Source organism: Ananas comosus, linkage group 10 (genome assembly GCF_001540865.1).
Source record: "Ananas comosus cultivar F153 linkage group 10, ASM154086v1, whole genome shotgun sequence".
NCBI classification, from domain to species: domain Eukaryota; kingdom Viridiplantae; phylum Streptophyta; class Magnoliopsida; order Poales; family Bromeliaceae; genus Ananas; species Ananas comosus.
Window position 1 is genome coordinate 976,470 of NC_033630.1, and position 15,990 is coordinate 992,459.

The 15,990-nt window shown below is 36.8% G+C and overlaps 1 protein-coding gene and 1 pseudogene across 2 annotated transcripts; one reads left to right on the forward strand and one right to left on the reverse strand.

The window, feature by feature from the left end:
- LOC109716769 lies at positions 368–5,192 on the reverse strand (annotated as a pseudogene).
- LOC109716782 lies at positions 12,678–14,229 on the forward strand. 2 transcript variants are annotated; one of them, XM_020242352.1, is made up of 3 exons: positions 12,678–12,940; positions 13,014–13,194; positions 13,931–14,229. In XM_020242352.1, exons 1-3 carry the CDS (start codon positions 12,814–12,816, stop codon positions 13,980–13,982), a joined length of 360 nt encoding a protein of 119 aa, XP_020097941.1. In that variant the 5' UTR covers positions 12,678–12,813; the 3' UTR covers positions 13,983–14,229. The 2 variants fall into 2 exon arrangements, with proteins under 2 accessions (XP_020097941.1, XP_020097942.1); XM_020242353.1 differs by having other exon boundaries at positions 13,047–13,194; positions 13,931–14,225.

The following is a 15,990-nucleotide window of genomic DNA, read 5'->3' on the forward strand; positions in this document are numbered from 1 at the left end:
AAATTTGGGAAGAAAAGAAACCGATTTTTCCTTAAAAAAGTGAAGGTGATATGATGAGTCGACTTAGCCAATCCGTGAACAGACTGCTCACAATCTTTTTATGCATAATATTTATTTGACGATAAAAAATAAAATCTTAAAAACCTAAAGTATAATTATTTTTATTTTTAAATTTTTTATAAATAAGTTATTATCTATTATTTAGTTGGATGTATTAATAATAATAAAAAAAAATCTTCTTTTAGCTCGTTAACTTAGATAGAATTAATATTTAAAAAAAAACAAAATATGACAGTGATGCTAAACGAGACCTAAATTAGTTAGTTATTGTGCAAAAATAAAATGAATTTTTTTAATTATCACGTACTAGACAACAAAGAAAATTCTTTATTTGACTCAGAAAATATTATTACATTATGATTCTTACAATCAGGTCTTGATGGCAAACATCATTAGAAAGTTTAGATCGCATGTTTCGGACACTTTCTTAATTTGTTGGACGGTGAGAGATTTCGGCGAAGGAATAGGCTCGTTTAATCGCAGAGATTTGAGTGGCAGCATCTAGCATCGTCATCCGGTCTTTCGGCGATTCCACTGAGCACAGTAGGCCAATTTCGACCAAGAGAACAATGCATCTCTGCATTCTCAAATTGGCAGAAGCTCCGTCTTCTTCCGATTCGTCATTGCTGTGGAGACCTTCTTCCTCTTCCGAAATCACAGGATCCAGAACTTCGGCCAGCTTCTCCGGAAAAGCCGTTTCGACGTATTTGCGAAGGCTTAATCCATCTTGGAACAAGCCGCTGGTCGGTTTCTTTCCGGTCAGAAGCTCCAGCAGAAGTATTCCGTAGCTGTAAACGTCTCCTTGCGTGGAGATTCGGCTCCCCGTCCCGTATTCTGCATTCATTGACATGAAAAAGTGGGGGGAAAAAAAGAGACAATTCTCAAGTAAAAAAATTGCATTGCAATGCTCCACTCTTGGGTTCGAACCTGCCAACTTTTCCCTTTACGAAAAATGAAGGGAAAAAAAAAATTTCAAGCCTTTATGAGGAGGTTTTACATTAGGAGTCTACGCGCAACTTACAAACGAAAAAGAAAAAGAAAAGACCTTTCCAACTATAGCGTATTTGTATTTTACAATCCTATTATTTAAAATATACTGTTTTTTGAAACTATGGTAGTTCTTGTTACATTTTATAAACTATAGATTTGGTAGTGCAAATTGCAGAATGTAAAATGCCACATTTTACTATTATGTAGTTTGTAAAGTATAATATATTTTTACTTTTCTATTTAATATCAAACTTTTACAATAGATAAACAAAGTATTATTTTTATAGAATACAGAGGAATATTATTTGAATAGGTATTGCTTCTAATCAAAAGTAGTGAAATACAATCGTACTATATCGTAGAAAGGGTTTTTGATATTTTTCTAAATTTAAAGTATCATTTTTATATTATACAGAAGATTACTGTTTTAATAGGTACGTATATAGCCCCTCTGCTGTCTCAATATTGCAAACCTCCAATAGTTAACATATCATGTGCATTTCTAAAGCAAACATAAAATTTCGTACGAGATGATGATGAAAAAAAGTGCACGTGCATGGTTAACTTTACCTGGGGCCACGTATCCTATGGATCCTTTTAATGCAATCAAGCTTGTTGAATTTGTAGTCGACGTTGTAGAGTGAGACAGCGAGAGAAATCTCGCTAAGCCGAAGTCGCTGACACAAGCATTCATATCATTATCCAGAAGAATGTTGCTCGGCTTCAGGTCGCAATGAACAACAGGTGACGCACAGTGGTGATGCAGATACTTCAGAGCAAATGCTACGTCCGCAGCTATCTGTAGCCTTTGCTTCAGGTTCAACCTTCTTGCTTGAGGATGCCCGCAAACTTTTGGATGCAGCCAGTCTTCCAAGCTTCCATTAGGCATGTATTCGAAGATCAGAGCTCTGAATTCGTTTCCCGCGAAATCAATGCTTGATTAAGACGTAATAACTTTGAGGAGATTCCTGTGACGGATGTTTCTCAAAGCTGCGCATTCGGCGCTAAAACTCTTAACCGCCCCACTCAGAAGAAGGTTGAAAACTTTCACTGCAACGACATTCCTTGTAAAATTGAATTTTGCTATGTACACGGAACCAAAACTTCCAGAACCTACCAAATTGTCTGAAGAGAATCCATTTGTCGCCCTCACAATATCGTTGTAGGATATCTTCCTATTCTTGTCCTCTAAGTATGATGTATTGGTATTTTTTTTGCCACTCTTCCTCAGTAGTCGCCAAAGAATTAAGAAACATAATAGTGAGCACAAAGCAACAGAGGAGATTACAATTATCACCTTGATCATGTGGGGACTTGGCCTTTTCTTGGAGACACGGTTAGGGCATGTTGGCAATCGCAGTATTGGCTCGCCACCGCAGAGCTTCGCATTTCCAACGACAGAAAATTTACTGATATTGCTAAATATGCCGTCCTTTGGCACCTCACCTTCAAAATCATTGAACGACAAGTTTAGATACAGCAAAGAATTGAAAGCCTCGAAAAACTCTGGGATTGGCCCGGACAATTTGTTTCGCGAGAGATCGAGCTCCTTAATGCCTTCCAAATTCTTGAAAGATTGAGGGATGTTTCCTTGAAAGAAGTTGCCTTCCATGCTAAGGTAATCTAACAGCTGGCAATCGCCAAGCGACGGAGGAATTTCGCCAGATAATTGGTTGTCAGAGAGGTCTAAGTGAACAAGCGTGACCAAGTTACTCACTTCCGCCGGTAGTGATCCGCTGAGAGAATTATGAGATAAATCAAGGTATTGAGAGAGAGAGGATAAGCTAACCAATTCTCGTGGTATTGCTCCGACGAAAGAATTATAAGAAAGGTTCAGCGCGCCCAAATATCTGCAACTTCCTATACTTGCAGGAATGCTTCTACTAAGTTCATTTTCTTGCAAATACAGCTCGTTCAGCAGAGTGAGGTTGCCGAAAGTAGACGGGATTGGGCCTGATAGTCTATTTCCGGACAAGTGCAGTACATGCAAGTTACGAAGGTTTCCAATAGTGGCTGGAATTTCTCCGGTGAAAAGGCTTTGATCCATGTACAACAAAGTTAAGCCGACGAGGTTCCCTAGCTCAGCAGGAATGCTCCCTGATATTCGATTCTCCCCTATCAGTAGCCACTCGAGCGCGGGGGAAAGATTGCCTACGAAACTCGGAAGCGTGCCTTCAAGTTTATTGCTCTGTAAAGATAATATCTGCAGAAGGCTGCAATTGGTCAAGGAAGCTAGGAAATTCCAGTCATGAGCTTGGAGTTGGTTCCAACCAATATCTAGGTGCGTTAAGTTCTTTAGGGAGCCAAGATTGGAAGGGATTAGTCCGCTGAATGAGTTGTTTCCGAACCGAATTGTTTGAAGTCCGGAAGCATTCGACAACGAAGGCGGGATGGGCCCTTCAAACTTATTCGTTTGCAAGATCAAATTCTGAAGGTTAGGAAGAGTGAGGCCCATGTCAGGTGGCAGCATTCCGAAGAGGCTGTTGTCTCCGACGCCAAGGTAGGTAAGCGATGAGACATTATATAAGCGAAGCGGGATTTCTCCGGACAAGTTATTTAAGGACAAATCCAACTCTTGAAGGTTTGGTAAGCTGCCTAAACTGTCTGGAATGCTTCCTCGGAGGTTATTTTCAGCAAGGTAGAGGAACCGAAGGGATGAGTAATTCCCCAGTGAAGATGGTATGCCTCCTGACAGTTTGTTTGTCGACAAGCCCAAATATTCGAGGGGTGAAGGGATCACTAAAGACGACGGAGGTAAACCTCCTGTCAAACTATTTTTATAAAGATTAATATAGACAAGGGATGAGCTATTACCAAGCGGTAATGGTATGCTGCCTGATAGATTGTTTAAAGAGAGATCGAGGTAAGTAAGGTTTGAGCTCATGCCTAACGAAGAAGGGATACTTCCAATCAGATAATTTTTTGATAAATTGAGATACCAAAGAGATGAGCAACTTCCTAGCGAAATTGGTATCACTCCTTCGAGCTCGTTGCTCGATAGGTCAAGATAAGTCAAGGACGCACCACTACCTATAGTTGGGGGGACATTTCCTGTTAGAGCATTGTTGGAGAGATTGACGTAATAGATCGATGAGGATATGCTTCCTAGAAGAGGAGGGATACTCCCATTCAGATTATTATTGGATAAATCGAGATACGAAAGAGATAAGCAACTATCTAGCGAAACTGGTATGACTCCTTCAAGTTTGTTGCTCGATAGGTAAAGATGAGTCAAGGATGCACCGCTACCTATAGATGGGGGGATATCTCCTATTAGAGCATTGTTGGAGAGATCGATGTAATTAATGGATGAGGATATGCTTCCTAGAAGAGGAGGGATGCCGCCCGTAAGATTGTTATTACTAAGAACACAAGCAAATAAGGAAGGAAGAGAACCAAAACCTGTGGGGATTTCTCCAGCGAACATATTGTTACTTAAACTTACGATTTCAAGGTTCAAGCAGTGGCTCAGATTGGAAGGAATGGGACCTTGGAGCTTGTTGTCCCTTAGACTGATGGTTTGCAGTAGAGAACAATGAGACAGTGTCGGTGGGAGTTCGCCTTCGAGAGAATTCATGCTCAAGTTGAGGTATCGAAGTCGGGAGAGATGGCCAAGCTCTTGAGGAATGTGACCGTGAAGTTGGTTGTTCGGAAGGTGAATTCTGCGAAGAAAGGTGAGGTTGGCAATATAGGGTGAGATAGTGCCGATAATGCCGTAGGAATCAAGATCCAAAGAAGTGACACGATTCGGGTGTTGCATGCCGCAAGTGACACCGTGCCACTCGCAGCAATGAAGGGATTTGTTGCTCCACGAGGACAAGGCTCCTAAAGGATCTGATAATTGCGATTTAACTGTCAGGAGGGTGCGACAGTCGGCGGTGTTGTATTGTGCGACGGCGCCAGTGGCACCGACGACTGAACTATGAGAGTTTAAGGAGCTAAGCGTGGCGAGAAGAATTAGAGAGAATGACTGCAATAAACTAATTTGGAGAAGATACAGAAGAGCCATGTTGTAACTATAGTGGAAGATGGTTAATGCTCGATCGATCAATGATTCCTACATTAGTTTCGTATCAATCTGACCTTTATATAGACATTCTACTACTATGGTAGCAATTAGGATAGAAGTTGATCCCTTGTATGCTAGTCAAGCATCTACTCCCGCGGCCCTACGTAGAGGACTTGATCATTTACACGAAGAGAGTTAGCACTGGACCTGTATACATACCCAAGTCAATATTTTGTTTTCTCTCTTTTCTTTCAGATCTGGCTGCATGCACAAATCCCATCACCACCACATAATGCGTACCTTTTAATTTATTTTCAAAATAAAAAAAAGAAAAAAGAACCCGAAAAAAACTTAGCTTTGGTCCTGTTTGAAGACTTACCAGTTGACGAGAATTAAGAGCAAATGCAATTTGGTGCATCCAAGGTCTAGCATTTAACCTGAAATGATTATTCTCGTTCTAGCAAAAGACTTGGAGGTTGACTAAAACTTATTTCTCGTCACTGAGATCCTCACTTCTATTCACATGCTTGGGGAAAAATCCTAACATGTGTACAATGTGGGTGTTAAAATCGAAACGATGAAAAATAAATTTAGAAAAATAATAATGCAAGAAAAAAAAAGATAAGAAAAAAGCACATAAAAAATTAACGTGGTTCGACCACCGACCTAAATCCACATACGAATACGAAGCAAAAACTTTATTAATATCAAAGGCGGAGTACAAAGAAGATCTCTTAACAGATCAAAACTTAATTAGATTCGAAGCGCCGGACTCTACGTGGCTCGCTCTCACCGTACGGCCTCCAAAGTGGCTTAGAGCAACAGCAAGAATCCCTCAACCCTTACGGACCATGCACCCAATAACAACATAGGCTTAATTAATTTGTGCATGGCTTCTAATATGTGATCCGGCTTAATTAACCGTACGGACACGGACCAACACAACATCGGCTCGGCTCTCTCCAACGGTTGCTTGATGATGTTGCCTCTTCCGTACCGACGTCCGCCAATAGATTTTGTAATTAGCATGGCTTAATTAGAGTCGCATGGGCCTCATTAACATAGCTCTATATATATAGGATATGGCTTCAAATTAGAGTCTAATTAGACTCATGCGACTCTAATTAAGCCAAATTTTATCTTATCCTAATTAGATTAGGATTTATTTTCAATTTAGATAACTATAAATTTAAGCCAAATTTAACAGCAAGGAATTTTTCCAACTATGAGTTTTCAGCTTTTAGATTAGGTTCGAATCCTTCGACACAAAATATGCACATTATCTCTAGTTCTTGTTCCCGGTCCATTCAAAATATGCACAGTATCTTCTAGCTTGAATAATCCATCAGCAAAACAAATGGATAGCTTAAAAATTATTTATTTCGGTTTACAAGTCATCCAAAAATCAACCAACAGCAAAAATCACTAAACTGGTCTTCTAACTCGTGGATATTCTGAACCACTTATCATTTTCACTTTTTGTTTTTTATGTTTTTATTTTTGATTTTTTTGGGGGAACGTGAAAGAAATATCATGCTCTTTGTTTTCCTAGTTAGTCAATGGGTGCTATATCGCTGGTCCTCCTCAATGCACACATTTCTGTCTTCTTCTGTCTTTTAATTTTTTTTATCCTTCTCTTTTTGTGCTCAGTCCTCTGTTATAGCTTCGGACCGGCTTGAAGACTTACTGGTTGACGGGACTCTAGAGTGAATGCAATTTGGTGCACGAACAGTCTAGCACTTAATCTAAAAGAATTATTCTTGTTTCTAGCCAAAGACTTAGAGGTTGATTTAAACTACATTCTCGTCGCTGAGATGCTCACTTCTATTTACTTGCTTGGGGGAAAAAAAATCCTAACATTTATATAATGTGAGTAATTATGAGTTTAATTTTTCTAACTATGAGTTTAATTTTTTAGATAGAGTTCGAAACCTTCAACACAAAATATGCATCATTATCTAGTTTTTGTTCGTGGTCCATTCAAAATATACACAGTATCGTCTAGCTTGAATAATCCATCAGCCAAACAAATGGATAGCTTAAAAACTATTTATGTAGATTTACATGTCATGCAAAATATTAGCCAACAACAAAAATCACTTTGTTGGCCTTCTAACTCATCGATATTTTGAAGCACATATCATTTTCACTTTTTATTTTTATGTTTTTATTTTTGGTTTTTTTGGGCTAAGGAAATAGCATGTTCTTTGTTTCCCTTATTAGTCAATAGGTGAGATATCGCTGGTCCTCCTCAGTGCACACATTTCTTCTTTTTTTTTTGTATTTTAATTGTCTTTATGCTACCGACCATCCCTAACGCAAGTGGCAAAGGGCTTGGTGGTTGGTACCCGAGGTCCTAAGTTCGAATCCTAATTGATTCACATTTCCAACTAAGTTTATTTCTAATCCATTTTTTTGGTCTGTCCTCCCTACCCACTTGATATCTTTGCTCCATTTCCGACAACCTTGAAATTATAGTTGTGGACCTGCTTGAAAACTTACCGGTTGACAAGACTCTAGAGTGAATGCAATCCGGTGCATATATGAATGGTCCAGCACTTAATCTGAAAGGATTATTCTTGTTTCTATCAAAAGACTTGGAGATTGACAAAAACTACTTTCTCATCGCGGATATGCTCACTTCTAGTCACTTGCTAGGGAAAAAAATCCTAACATATCTATAATGTAAGGAATTCTTCTACCTATGAGATTAATTTTTAGATTAGGTTCGAATCCTTCAGCACAAAATATGCACATTATCTAGTTCTTGTTCGCGGTCCATACAAAATATGCATAGTACCCTCTATATTTAATAATCCATCAACCAAACAAATGGATAACTTAAAAAACAATTCATGTAGATTTACATACCATCCAAAAAATTAGCCAACAATAAAAATCACTTAGCTGACCTTCTAACTCATGGATATTCTGAAGCACATATCATTTTCACTTTTTATTTTTTATATTTTAGTTTTTAATTTTTTTAGGGGTGAAGGGAATAGCGTGTTCTTCGCTTCCCTAGTTAGTCAATAGGTGAGATATCGATGGTCGTCTTGAATTAATGCACAAATTTCTATGTTCTTTTGTCTCTTATTTTTTTTCCTTTTCTTTTTTGTGGTCGATCCCCTCTAGCCACTTGATAACTTTGTTCATTTTTCCACAACCTTGAAATTGTAGTTCTGGTCTAGCTTGAGGACTTACCAGTTGACGAGACTCGAGAGTGAATCCAATTTGGTGCAAGAAAGGTCCAGCACTAAATCTGAAAGGTTTATTCCTGTTTCTAGCAAAAGACTTGGAGGTTGACTTAAACTACTTTCTCATCGCCGAGATGCTCACTTCTATTCACATACTTGGGAAAAAAAATCCTAACATATATATAGTGTGAGGAATTTTTCTAACTATGAGTTTAACTTTTTAGATTAGGTTCAAATCCTTCAACACAAAATATGCACATTATCTCGTTCTTCTTCGCTGTCCATTCAAAATACGCATAGTATCTTCTATTTTGAGTAATCCATCAGCCACACAAATAGATAACAAAAAAACTATTCATGTAGAAACATACCATCCAAAAAATTAGCCAACAATAAAAATCACTTAGCTGACCTTCTAACTCATGGATATTCTGAAGTACATATCATTCTCAATTTTTATTTTTTATATTTTAGTTTTTAAATTTTTTAGGGGTGAAGGGAATAGCGTGTTCTTCGCTTCCCTAGTTAGTCAATAGGTGAGATATCGATGGTCATCTTCAATTAATGCACACATTTCTATGTTCTTTTGTCTCTTAATTTTTTTCCTTTTCCTTTTTGTGGTCGATCCTCTCTAGCCACTTGATAACTTTGTTCATTTTTCCACAACCTTGAAATTGTAGTTCTGGTCTAGCTTGAGGACTTACCAGTTGACGAGACTCGAGAGTGAATCCAATTTGGTGCAAGAAAGGTCCAGCACTAAATCTGAAAGGTTTATTCCTGTTTTTAGCAAAAGACTTGGAGGTTGACTTAAACTACTTTCTCGTCGCTGAGATGCTCACTTCTATTCACATGCTTGGGAAAAAAAATCCTAACATATATATAGTGTGAGGAATTTTTCTAACTATGAGTTTAACTTTTTAGATTAGGTTCGAATCCTTCAACACAAAATATGCACATTATCTAGTTCTTGTTCGCAGTCCATTCAAAAAAAAGCATAGTATCTTCTATTTTGAGTAATCCATCAGCCAAACAAATGGATAACATAAAAACTATTCATGTAGAAACATACCATCCAAAAAATTAGCAAACAATAAAAATCACTTAGCTGACCTTCTAACTCATGGATATTTTGAAGCACATATCATTTTCACTTTTTATTTTTTATATTTTAGTTTTTAATTTTTTTAGAGGTGAAGGGAGTAGCGTGTTCTTCGCTTCCCTAGTTAGTCAATAGGTGAGATATCGATGGTCGTCTTCAATTAATGCACACATTTCTATGTTCTTTTGTCTCTTAATTTTTTATACTTTTTCTTTTTGTGGTCGATCCTCTCTAGCCACTTGATAACTTTGTTCATTTTTCCACAACCTTGAAATTGTAGTTCTGGACTAGCTTGAGAACTTACCAGTTGACGAGACTCAAGAGTGAATCCAATTTGGTGCAAGAAAGGTTCAGCACTAAGTCTGAAAGGTTTATTCCTGTTTTTAGCAAAAGACTTAGTAGTTGACTTAAACTACTTTCTCATCGCTGAGATGCTCACTTCTATTTACATGCTTGGAAAAAAAAAATCCTAACTTATATATAATGTGAGTAATTTTTCTAACTATGAGCTTATCTTTTTAGATTAGGTTCGAATCCTTCAACACAAAATATGCACATTATCTAGTTCTTGTTCACGGTCCATTCAAAATATGCATAGTATCTTTTATTTTGAGTAATCCATCAGGCAAACAAATGGATAACATAAAAACAATTCATGTAGATTTACATACCATCCAAAAAATTAGCCAACAATAAAAATCACTTAGCTTAGAAGCACATATCATTTTCACTTTTTATTTTTTATATTTTAGTTTTTAATTTTTTTAGGGGTGAGGGAATAGCGTGTTCTTCACTTCCCTAGTTAGTCAATAGGTGAGATATCGATGGTCGTCTTCAATTAATGCACACATTTCTATGTTCTTTTGTCTCTTAATTTTTTATCCTTTTCCTTTTTGTGGTCGATCCTCTCTAGCTAGCCACTTGTTAACTTTGTTCATTTTTCCACAACCTTGAAATTGTAGTTGTGGACTAGCTTGAGGACTTACCAGTTGACGGGACTCTAGAGTGAATGCAATCTGGTGCAAGAAAGGTCCAGCACTAAATCTGAAAAGTTTATTCTTGTTTTTAGCAAAAGACATTGAGGTTGACTTAAACTACTTTCTCGTTGCTGAGATGCTCACTTCTTTTCACATGCTTGGGGAAAAAAAAAATCCTAACATATATATAGCGTGAGGAATTTTTCTAACTATGAGTTAACATTTTAGATTAGGTTTGAATCCTTCAACACAAAATATGCACATTATCTAGTTATTGTTCGCGGTCCATTCAAAATATGCACAGTATCTTCTATATTGAATAATCCATCAACCAAACAAATGGATAACTTAAAACCTATTCATGTAGATTTAAATACCATCTGAAAAATTAGCCAACAATAAAAATCACTTAGCCGACCATCTAACTCATGGATATTCTGAAGCACATATCATTTTCACTTTTTATTTTTTATGTTTTAGTTTTTAATTTTTTTAGGGGTGAAGGGAATAGCATGTTCTTCGCTTCCCTAGTTAGTCAATAGGTGAGATATTGATGGTTGTCTTCAATTAATGCACACATTTCTATGTTCTTCTGTCTTTTATTTTTTTTTTATTCTTTTCCTTTTTGTGGTCGATCCTTTCTAGCCACTTGATAACTTTGTTCATTTTTCCACAACCTTGAAATTGTAGTTTTGGACTAGCTTGAGGACTTACCAATTGACGGGACTCTAGAGTGAGTGCAATTTGGTGCAAGAAAGGTCCAGCACTAAACCTGAAAGGTTTGTTCCTATTTTTAGCAAAAAACTTGGAGGTTGACTTAAACTACTTTTTCGTCGCTGAGATGCTCACTTCTATTCACATGCTTGGGAAAAAAATCCTATCATATCTATAGTGTGAGGAATTTTTCTAACTATGAGTTTTACATTTTAGATTAGGTCAAATCCTTCAACACAAAGTTTGCACATTATCTAGTTTTTGTTCGCAGTCCATTCAAAATATGCATAGTATCTTCTAGCTTGAATAATCCATCAACAAAACAAATGGATAGCTTAACAACTATCTATGTAGATTTAAGGCCATCTCAAAAATCTGCCAACAACAATTTAAAATCACACTGATCGTCCCTAGCGTAAGTGGCAAAAAGCTTGGTGGTTGGTATCCGAGGTCTCAAGTTTGAATCCTAGTTGATTCACACTTTCAGCTAAGTTTATTTCTATATGAAATTAATAAACGAATTAAGCAGGTAGCATGATACCTCTCTCTAAAAAAAAAAAACAATTTAAAATCACTAAACTTTCTTCTGGATATTCTGAAGCACATATCATTTTCACTTTTTGGTTCTGTCATTTTGTTTTTTGATTTCTCTTTTCGGGTGAAGTAAATATCATGTTCTTCGCTTCCCTCGTTATTTGATTGGTGAGATATTGTTGGTCGTCCTTAATGCACACATTTTTTATCTTCTTTTGTTCTTTATTTTCTTATCCTTTTCCTTTTTGTGGTCGGACCTCTCTAGCTAGCCACTTGATATCTTTGTTCCATTTTTCACAATCTTGAAATTATTACTCAAAAATCGATTTAAATAGATATAGAAATATATTTTACACTTCCACTTGCATACACGTTGGGAGAGATAAAAATAAAATTTTAACTCGAAAGAATTATCTAAAAAATTAAATTTTATTAAAACTAGGTCCAAAATAGAATATTTTCTGTGGAAAATAAATAGGAGGTCTTAGCTCTGCCCAAAAAATAAAATAAAATAAAATAAAATAAAATAAAATCAAAGCAAGTTGGTTGAAGGGAGTAAAACAATGCCCATCTAAGTAGTATATATTAATATAGTACTTTAAAATAAAGTAATATGGTAAGAGAACATATTAATACCAAAGTGAAAAAATGTCACACAAATTTTGAAGTGTCCAAACAAGCCCTTATGATTATGAGCTATCCGTAGGTGTAAATCTTATACGGAATTTATCTAAAAGTCTCTTTTCTCACAGTAATCTTTTCACACTTTTATTTTCTGATAGAAAAATGTGAAAGAATTGTCTCAATATTTAGATTAAATTAGATATAAAATTTACTTCTAGTGACTGTGTGACATGCGCTGGGTAACCTTTTTTTCGATTATTTACGGCTTTGTCCTTTATGGTGGAAATTAAATAGGGTGCACACATTTACAGCGGCAAATTTAATAACTAATTAATGAGTAACACGCTCATCTTTCAAAATTTCGAATTAACGTCCGCAAGACGTTGCTCACGTTTCTTTCATGTCCTTTTCCTCAACCCTTTCAGCTGACTGGGAACTGCATGCATGCCCTTGCTGGGGAATGCCACCCGTGATTCGATCGATCGCCTACAAACGTGTGGTTGATAGAAATAATTAAAACCCCTGTTGTACTATACATATGTATGCGTCCCAAAATTAAGAGCTTAGGGAAACTTCGTTCCAAAGTGGTTATATATTTAGCTAACTAAAATGCTGAGGAAGGCTTTCCTAGCTCTCTCTGTGCTCTTCCTCATGTTGTCTGGCTGCAGCGGCTCCGCCTTCGTGTCTTCCACTTCTGCTCCCGTTCCCGTTCCCGCTTCCGCTCCCGCTCAAAATGGTATGAATGATCCGCCAGCAGCAGAAACCTCTTTTGTTAATACCCTCTGCTTGTCTCTATGCATGCATGCTAGCTAGCTCTCCCTGGTTCGGTACGCTTGATGCAGATACGGATTGCAGCATGAAGTTCACGTATGTAAAGGGCCAACCGCATACGGTGGGCTCCTATCCTGATGGCCATTCCTTTGGGAACCTGCCTGGTCCATCCCCGGTTCGACAAAGTCAAATAACACCCTACCGCGTCCTACAGCCAGAGTAAGGAACTTTTCAATACATACAGTTCTCGTCTTGATCATCCCTCCAGCCCGTGGTTGACTGTTGAGCTGCATGCATGCTGCTTAACTCACGAGTTTAGGGCTTTAATTACCTGCCCGCATGCTTAATTTGGTTGAGGAGCCAAATTAAGAACGCTAACAATATTATATATAAAGGGATCTCCTTCCTTAGCCTTATGGGATTAGGGTATGCACTGCAGTATGTATGCTGGTTATTAATCATCAAGCTAGCTAGGCTGAGCTCCTATTACTGGACTCCGACCGACTGCCAACATCCACGGATAGTCTGATTTGTGGTGAGAACCGTGCCACGCTGAACTCGCTTGGGCCCACATGTGGCCCTCACGCCTTAGGTTCTTGTCGCTTGGCATACAAATTAACCCTAAACTTCTTACATCGAGTGTCGACCGTGCGATGCTGAGTTCCCCGGAACTCGCAGCTCAGATGGAGTGGCTGGATGCTTGCCTAACTCCGATACTTTTCATCCAGCTTAATTGCCATCCATCCCACTTCTGTATTAAATTTTTTTTTTTTTAAAAAAAAAAAATCTTGAAAAGCTTTCAAGTCTCACATGTTTTAATATTGACGGGTGTTTATAGTTTTAACCAAAAAAAATATACTTCAATCTCAAAATACATGACCAGCTAGCTGTATGTTTTTCTTTCTTTATTTTTTTTGTACTTTTATTTTTTAATTAACTGTTAGTGTTTTTACAGCCGACCGGCCATTTCAGTCGGCAGAGGTAGTCCTTATCAGGGGCACTATTGAGGCGATGTAAGAGTGCCATATCTTTCTCTGTGCTTCAAAAGAGGTGGAAGGCTTATTAGTACACTCCGCACTGTTTCGAATATAAATTATAATTTTTAGGTATTATGCACGTTTGGACATTTCCTTTACGGGAAAGGTATTTAAATAGTTAAGGAAAAACTTCAAAAACCCTCCCTGTGGTTTCATACTTTTTCATTTTAGTATCCTGTGGTTTAAAATTTATCAAGTTAGTACCCTGTGGTTTCTCACTTTATCACTTTAGTACCCTGTGGTTTAAANAAATGTATCAAGTTAGTACCCTGTGGTTTCTCACTTTATCACTTTAGTACCCTGTGGTTTAAAGTGTATCAAGTTAGTACCCTGTGGTTTTGCACTTTATCACTTTAGTACCCTGTGGTTTAAAGTGTATCAAGTTAGTACCCTGTGGTTTTGCACTTTATCACTTTAGTACCCTGTGATTTAAAAAACCACAGGGTACTAACTTGATACAAATTAAAACCACAGGGTACTAAAGTGATAAAGTACAAAACCACAGGGTACTAACTTGATACACTTTAAACCACAGGGTACTAAAGTGATAAAGTGAGAAACCACAGGGCACTAACTTGATACATTTTAAACCACAGGGTACTAAAGTGAAAAAAATTGAAACCGCAAAGGAGGTTTTTGAAGTTTTCCCAATAGTTAAAGACAGGTGCGGATCTTACTAGTTTTATTATTATCTGCATTAAAAAATGTATTCAGTGAAAGAAAAAATAAAAATTTGAAGCCAGATATTGTTTTCACACTAATTTAATTAGCTACAGAGTGTTCCTTTGTTTTTTGGTAAACTTCAAATACCACCCATGTGATTTCATATTTTCTCACTTTGGTACCCTGTAGTTTAAAATATATCACGTTAGTATTCTATGGTTTTATTTTTATTTTTTCGTCAGCTTCTCCATTAATATTTCGTTAAATTATTATATACAAAAAACTTCAGATGGCCCACTTAGGTTTATCGAATATTTACTTTAGTACCCTTTAACTTTAACTTTGTCACTGATTTAACAAAAAAAATTAACAAAATCGATAATAAAAAAATAAAAATAAAATCGCAGGGCATTAAATTGATACACTTTAAATTATAAAATACTAAAGTGAGAAAGTATGAAACTACAGGAGTGATATTTAAAGTTTTTTCTTTGTTTTTCTCTCTGGCAGCATTCTTTTTTAAAATTTCAAGGGTGCTATTTGTGATTTGGAGCTTTGCTTACAAGATTTTAAGTGCCCAGCGACACGGGCCATATCCATCGTGCCGTATCGTGCCAACAAGATACCTACACAATATAGACCACGTGCCGATGGCATAGCTCAAAATCCTCTATTCTTTAAATTAATAAGTAATTTTCTCAATAAAGTTCAAAAGCTGTGATAAAAAGACATAATAAATAGTTAGAATATTTTGTTGCTAAAGAAAATAAATATTTCATACTATTATATGTCGGCACACAATTTTTTTTGACCGGCACACATCGGCACGGCTCGGCATGCACCGTGCCGTACTGTGCCGGCAAATTTCCGGCACAACTCCATGCCACGGCACTTAAATCCTTGTTTGTTTATATATAGTGCTGGGCACCACACCTTGTTGTTCTGCATTACTTAAAATTTTCTAAAAATATATTTCCTGAATATATATATATAGTTGAGCTAGAATGCTATCGATAGCAAATGGGCTCTGTTGCCATCCATTTATTTTCGATGATAGAGCCTTCAAATCGACGATCGGCACCGTTGAACATAATTTATACCACTTGAAGTGTTTAGAAATCAAATTTCAAATCTTTTTGACATCATTTGACTAATGATCAAAGAGTTTCAAAATCTGTAATTTTAATGGTCGATATGATGTGTTTTCTCGTTAAACGGTGTAAAGCTATCCAAATCAATTGAATTTTGGTTAGAAAATTCTTTAAACTATTTAGAATAAGATCTATACTCTCGATCTTGATTACAAAATTTCTAT